General features: G+C 37.9%; 1 protein-coding gene across 1 annotated transcript; it reads right to left on the bottom strand.

Annotated features, from left to right (window-relative positions):
* Positions 1 to 596: 596 nt before the first annotated feature.
* Positions 597 to 6,247, bottom strand: LOC126619126 (phosphoinositide phosphatase SAC8). Its single transcript, XM_050287404.1, has 20 exons — positions 5,964 to 6,247; positions 5,800 to 5,877; positions 5,522 to 5,649; positions 5,322 to 5,413; positions 5,117 to 5,174; positions 4,589 to 4,645; positions 4,397 to 4,420; positions 4,064 to 4,154; positions 3,855 to 3,961; positions 3,282 to 3,368; positions 3,089 to 3,166; positions 2,748 to 2,812; positions 2,458 to 2,556; positions 2,257 to 2,356; positions 2,025 to 2,133; positions 1,855 to 1,927; positions 1,673 to 1,766; positions 1,493 to 1,567; positions 993 to 1,059; positions 597 to 878 (listed from the first exon to the last, which is right to left on the bottom strand). Exons 1-20 carry the CDS (start codon positions 6,118 to 6,120, stop codon positions 751 to 753), a joined length of 1,767 nt encoding a protein of 588 aa, XP_050143361.1. The 5' UTR covers positions 6,121 to 6,247; the 3' UTR covers positions 597 to 750.
* Between the last annotated feature and the right edge of the window lie 248 nt (positions 6,248 to 6,495).

Consider the following 6,495-nt stretch of genomic DNA (forward strand, 5'->3'; position numbering starts at 1 on the left):
AGTTCAAATTCTAACAAAGTTAAATTTCATCACTTATGAACAATTCATTGGATTAGATTTTCTTATCTCAATCTTATCTATTGAAAGATACAAACTTCCACTTTGCCCTGTGAAATAATTTGATTTTCACGTACAACACAATAATTTACCGAGCACGAATTGGTAAATTAGTATCATACAATTTTGAAGAAAAAAAAATTATTTGAAAATTTCACTCACCAATGCCCATGAATGTTAAATCAATTTGAAATTTAATTAGCCAAATTGCAAGAAAAATATGTAAGAAAAAAGATCTAAAAAAAATGGAATGAGAGTATAAGTGTCGTAAGTAAAGAGAGTGATAAAATTTTGCTTACATAAGTTGCTACTTTTTTGTGGGACCCACTATTTTTTGGGATTAGAAGTAACCCAATTCTATGCTACCCAAGAAAGAAGGTCGCTAGCACAAGTAGTGGATCTAGCCCTATTTTTCGGCTCATTGGGAATGAAATTTCTCTCTAAGAACCACAATGTGAGGCTCTTCAATGATGGTAGTAGCAGCATTTTGCGCATAGATAGCAGCATAAGACGGAAACTGGACTAGGTCACACAATGTCTTAAGAGATACTTAAGTTTACCATTTTAACCATAAATCGCTTGTAAAAATTCTCTTTATCTCATAACTTACAAGGCTTGCAACAACGGTAACGTCATGGTAATACATTTTGCAGAGTTTTCGAAAACTACCGTTTGAACGAGTTATGAACAATGTTACACAAGTCTGCACAAGCGAGGTCTCGAACAGAATTGCCTTCCGTTAGCTTTCACCACTACCGCTACTCCAGCAGTCACCCCAGCCAAAAGAACAGAAGACATATATTGCTGGGCATTTCGACCAGCTGCAAGTAGGATTTGAAATTTCTCGCGTCTTAGTGGATCGAACAGAACTCACAATTGAGAACAAAGTTCCATGGACTATAAGATTTCAGGCAAAACCAAAATAACAGTAATACCTTGCTGAAGTGTGACGGATGTCAGTGTCAACCCTCCAATTAGCAAAGCTGATGCCACCGGTAGAAACTGCAATGTTTGTTCTCACATTTAAAACTTGACTATAGACTCAGTGAAGTCATTTTAAAAGTGGCACAAGTTACTTTCATTCACGGCCACCTAACAATGATTACATGCCAAGCTGGCCAACGAAACATCAAGTTTGCCAGAATTGAATTTTATTTTTCCTTTAGTTACTACAAATATATCCATTTAATAGCGCTCGTATTTGCTAGAGTAGGCATGATTTCTTACTAAATTTACTTTCAAGAGATGCAACTGAACCGTCAGAGTACTCCCCAAACCATCTTAAACTAAAATATTGAGGTTCCTTGAAGATGAACCAAAAAAGATTTTCTTGTCCTACCAACTGTAACATGATCTGAATAACTGATAACAGCAGGATAAAAGCAGACATGGAATTCAGGCATTTCAATTTCTCAGAAAGATTCATTATACTTACAGAAAAAGATTCAGCCCGGAATGGTGAAGTATCCCTTCTGACTGTATAGCGGCCACTGATAAGATCCATAGCATCCTGAACAAATTTGAGACTTATTTTAAGCAACTATAAACAACTAGACGTCACTCGCCTTCATGCAGATGAGTGATACTCAATATTTGAGAAAGAGGAGCAGATTACCTGCCGAATGCCATCCTGAAAGTTATTCAAATAGTATCTTGAAAGAGCACTCATCCCATCTTTGATTATTCCTCCAAATGTCTGCTTCCCGTATCTGCGGTAAAATGGATCCAAAATATGATTTGAAAAAAGGATAAGTACATGTTGGCCGTGAATCAAGTCATATTTTAGGTTGAATTTACCTAACCAGGTCCCCTTTCAGGGCATAAGTGCCAGCATACTCGAGGCTTATCTCATCACCTTGCTCAGCCCACACTGAAGCAACAGAGTTCAGAGTAAGGATAAAATTTCATTACAGACATCATCTGATCATTTATGAAAGATGGGATACATGACACGAAGAATTTCATACATGCTCTAAATGTTTGATAATCTTCAGCAAACATGGAAATGCTTTCAGAAGAATCCAGCAATCCAGTTCTCTGTAACTGTGCATCTAGAGACTTCTGAGCCAAGTAACTCTACAAAATAAAGAAGTAAATTGTTTATGTTAAATCTCAGTTTACTCATGCTATGGCATATGGGATATAATATCAGCACAAAATATTATAAGATCCATTGCACAACATAATTCTCTTAGAAACCTGAGTAACATTTGTTCTATCAAGGCAATCAATGCAGTTTGTTCTGACAATTCCTTTCTGCTCCTCCAGTATGTTGCCCTTCGCATCTACGAGGAAGTATCTGCTCAGCTGGAGCAGTTTTGATTAAAAACAGTATTACATATAGCCAGCATACCTAGACTTTGGCATACTTAATTCAATCAGATATTATGCTTTCATTACCCTTGCTTTTCAAATTGCTCCGAGATCTGCTCATATAGAAACTTTAGGTTTTCAAAGTTTGAGTTACCACATACATGATGAAAGTCAAATGAAACGTATCTGCAACAAAAACACAAAGTAGTAACTATTAAGTTGAGAACAAAATCACATTTCTGACATTTTTCCCAATGCCAACCAATGGAACTGACTCATTATAAGCAACATCGAAAACAAAAAAGGAATCTACTTGAAGTGGGAAAGGATTCAGTTGGGGCCAGCATAATTACATACATAAGTATGCAAATTGTTACCTCAGATTTGGTAGATTTTTCATTTCAGCAGAAAATGCCATGCTTAATTGACCTTCATCACCATGCTACAAATAACAATAAAAGGAAAAATTATATTAATTGGAAATCCATGAAACAACATCTACTTTACATACAAGTTAAATTTAATTAAAAAAAAAACAGAAAAACTTGTGTAGCACAAGCAATCAGCTGGGAAGAATTATAAACATCATTGCTTATTTCGCACATCCCAGTGCCACAATGGTGACTCTGTTGTACAAACACAATTTGAAGGAAAAAATTGCAAACTTTTCAGCTTTAACACGGAAGGTGAATCAGTGTGCAGAGATAGAAACCCTTACTTTATCAGTTAGGTCTACTGCCATTGTCTCTCCGTATCTTTGGGAAAGATCAAAAAAATGGCGCTCCACAACATTTGACTGCAAGTTGATAGGAAAATTCAGAACACAACTCTAACAAGTGGGGTGTACCACGAAGCCAAGAAAATAGTAAAAAGGGATGGAGTTGCATCTCTGGCAAGTGGCAACAAATTACCGTCTGCTCATGATCAATAATTCTAAGTTGTGGTTTATAGCTCAAGTCAACTATTTGCTCCCAAAGAAGCGGTATTGAACCCCGAATCTGAAAAACATATCAAAAGTATTATGGAGGATTTTTATTGAGTAAAAAGGAATAGATAAATAAATCTTCTCGTATCAAATTATGACAAAACTGCCAGTCTACTATCAGTCTTAAAGGTTAATCGTCACACACTGTGTGCAAGTTTAGAAAGTATTGTAATGAAAATGTTCTCTAAATGTATAAAAGTTGGCAAAACCAATCTGTCCTTGTTAAACTGTACAAAAGTTTCATTTATGTGAGGGCCAGCCCTAAACCTCAAAAAAGAATGAAAAAGTTCTACCATTATGATATTTCTCACACCAAGGAGCGCAGAACATACTTTTCTCAAAAGTTTAATCCTCAACCAACTTAGTTGATCATGTTACAATGACACCAAGATATAAGCTAATGTCCTATTTAGGCAAAGACATAATAGTAACTAAACATATTCTGATACAATAATACCTCAGCACACATTTCTTTTCGGAACCTCCATATGAGAATTACCTGCAATAATGAGGACTGGAAACCTTCAATCTCCACCAACTGCTCAGTTTCAATAAAATTAGCTACATCTCCATCAAGATTCGCTCCTCTTCTCCACATTCTTGTCCCTAAGTGATCACATTACAGTGTTTCATGTTTAGGTCATTCAAAACATGCCGATACAGACACAAAAGTGATTACAAGAATCAATCATCTCTCTAAGATTGTACCTAGACGTCGGGTACACCTCCTTGAGACTATCGTAAGTGTGGCAGGTGAGCCTTTTAGCTTTAGCTTTGCAGTCTGGAAGCTTAAATGTAGGTTAAGGAACACCATAAAATTCCCCAGTTGAATATATTACTCACATAATTTCAGAATCTCCATCTTCCTTACAGGTGCACACATATGCATGCCCACATACAGGGAGAGGGGGAGAGAGGGAGAGGGAGAGGGAGAGGGAAAGGGAGAGAGACAGAGACAGAGAGACAGAGAGAGAGAGAGAGAGAGAGAGAGAGAGAGTCATAGACATAAGCAATCAGTAAATTCAGGATATTTCCTTGTAGTAGAGGAATAATGAACCCATCAAGCTGCCATGAGAAAATTAATGTGCATTAGCAATAAAATATGTGTGCGAATAACTAACAACTTTTGGAAATGCTTTTCTTCCTTAAAGATATACATAAAGTGGCTTAGGCAAGCAAGAAAATACTCCAAATTGTTTAACTACGTATGCCCTAGAAGATGGAAAGTCTAACCTTATACTCAATCAGTTCGTCCAAAAGATTTCTGTTCCAAACAAATCGAGGGTCAGCCTGAAAACACAAATAAAATTAAAAACTACCAAGCAATTACTAGTTATAGATCGTAAAGAGTAAAGCAAACATTTGAAAGGGGATAAAATGACATTAAAAGAAAAGACTGATGAACATCCATATGATCTGGTGGGTCAGTTGACTCGATACTCATGCTTTCTAGTGCCGACAGAAAATCCTTTGGATAAAGGGGAAGGGGGGATCACTTGACAATGAAAAAATTGCACAAAGGATGGCATGTCTTCAAGGATAAGAACTGAGAAGGCATCTTTATTGAGCTGAAACTTTTTAGCTTGAGAACAAAAGATAAGCATAATACCCCCCAAAAAAAAGTAGGCAAATCCTTAGGGTGGTGTTCCTTTCTTTTCCCTATTAACCCTCTTACTTGGAAGGAGTTGAGGATAAACTAAACCCCGGGACAATATGCATGCACCTGACCGATAAACCCAAAAATCCAAGTCTCCAACTAACCTGCTTCCATATTGGTTTGGCCATCCATCCTTCAACTAACTTACATCGTCTTTGAAAGCTGGTTGAAATGATAAAATACATATAATTAGAATATACTAACACAACACTTGACCAAATAGAAACATAAATTGACATGATATGACTCGGAACCTTAACAGATACAAAACTTTTCAACTGTGGCTGAGTTCAAGGTATAAGAATTTACTTGAGTGTTATATCAGTCTCGTACGAGAAGTACAACCCCGGAGTTGATTGGACTGTTTTCAAAAGAGCCATGAAGTAAGCCTCATCTTTTTTCTGCACAAACACATCACAATCTTTCAGGCAAAGAGTCAAACTTTAAAAATCCCAACTCACTCCTCACATTCGCTTCGTACACTCATCAAAATGAATCAAAAACCTTACCTCCTGAGCAGTTGAATTCTTCAAACCCTCATTGCAGGACAGAAACCTCATCGAGTTTACTCTGTAAACAGGAAAGCCGAGATAATTCCCGACTTCCGTCCGCGAAGTTATTACAAGCACATAATTTCCTGCACCAAACACATCAATTCAACAAACAAACACCATATCCTGGAAATTTAGCCATTCAAAACACAAATAGATACAATTATAGCAAAAAAAAGTTTCACATTTTCGATTCGATATACCCAAAAGCAAGTAAAAGAAAGCAATTCACTTACCTGCAAGCAATCTGATCGTTCCCGCCACTCCGTATATCGTCGAGGTTTTCGAAGGACTTACAGAAGAAGAAGAATCGCCTAGCAATCAGAAACGAGTATTGATTGAGCTACATAAAATCAGCGAAAAAAATGAAATTCGCCCGAAAAAGCGGAAGATTATGTACCGTTGAGCGGCTCAATGATGCCGTCGCGGTGGTCGATGGAGAATCCTCGATCCGGAGCCGCGACCGATTTGATCACGAACTGGTCCTGAAACTCCTGCAATTCCAGCTCCTCGTAGAGCTTGAAATTTCCGCCGGAGCAAGATCCACCGCCGTCCATTTCCGCCGTGTTTGATCGGAGAAGAAAATGATGGTTTATCAATTTGGAAAATTTCTTTAAGTTCCCAACGACTCCTCCCTCTGTTTTCAGGCTTTCAGCTGATAACCGGTGTTGAGGACATAAAATGACGTTATCACCCCTAATAATTTGTGATTATTCTAATTATTGCCCGCTGGCGGCGAAGAAAGGGGCAGCTGTGATGATTGCGTACCTGATATTGTACCGTAATAAGCTACAGCCGCATTGTTCGTCGCGTGACCGAAGTGAACACACGTGGCGACGTTTGGGATGGCGTCGGTGGCGACGAGGAGTCTGTGCGCTGAAAACGAAAGATGGACGCTTGGATTGTGTCAACAGAAAACAGTTGGAATTGCG

This window comes from Malus sylvestris, chromosome 4 (assembly GCF_916048215.2).
Source record: "Malus sylvestris chromosome 4, drMalSylv7.2, whole genome shotgun sequence".
Taxonomy (NCBI): Eukaryota; Viridiplantae; Streptophyta; class Magnoliopsida; order Rosales; family Rosaceae; genus Malus; species Malus sylvestris.

What these genes read in the sequence shown, in the direction of transcription:
- LOC126619126 (XM_050287404.1), bottom strand. Translation starts at nt 6,120, where the DNA reads ATGGACGGCGGTGGATCTTGCTCCGGCGGAAATTTCAAGCTCTACGAG. An exon ending in CCAAACCAATATGGAAGCAG is followed by an intron (nt 4,646 to 5,116) that starts GTTAGTTGGAGA and finishes TTGTGTTTTCAG; the next exon opens with GCTGACCCTCGATTTGTTTG. An exon ending in ACGAACTGATTGAGTATAAG is followed by an intron (nt 4,421 to 4,588) that starts GTTAGACTTTCC and finishes TTCTCATGGCAG; the next exon opens with CTTGATGGGTTCATTATTCC.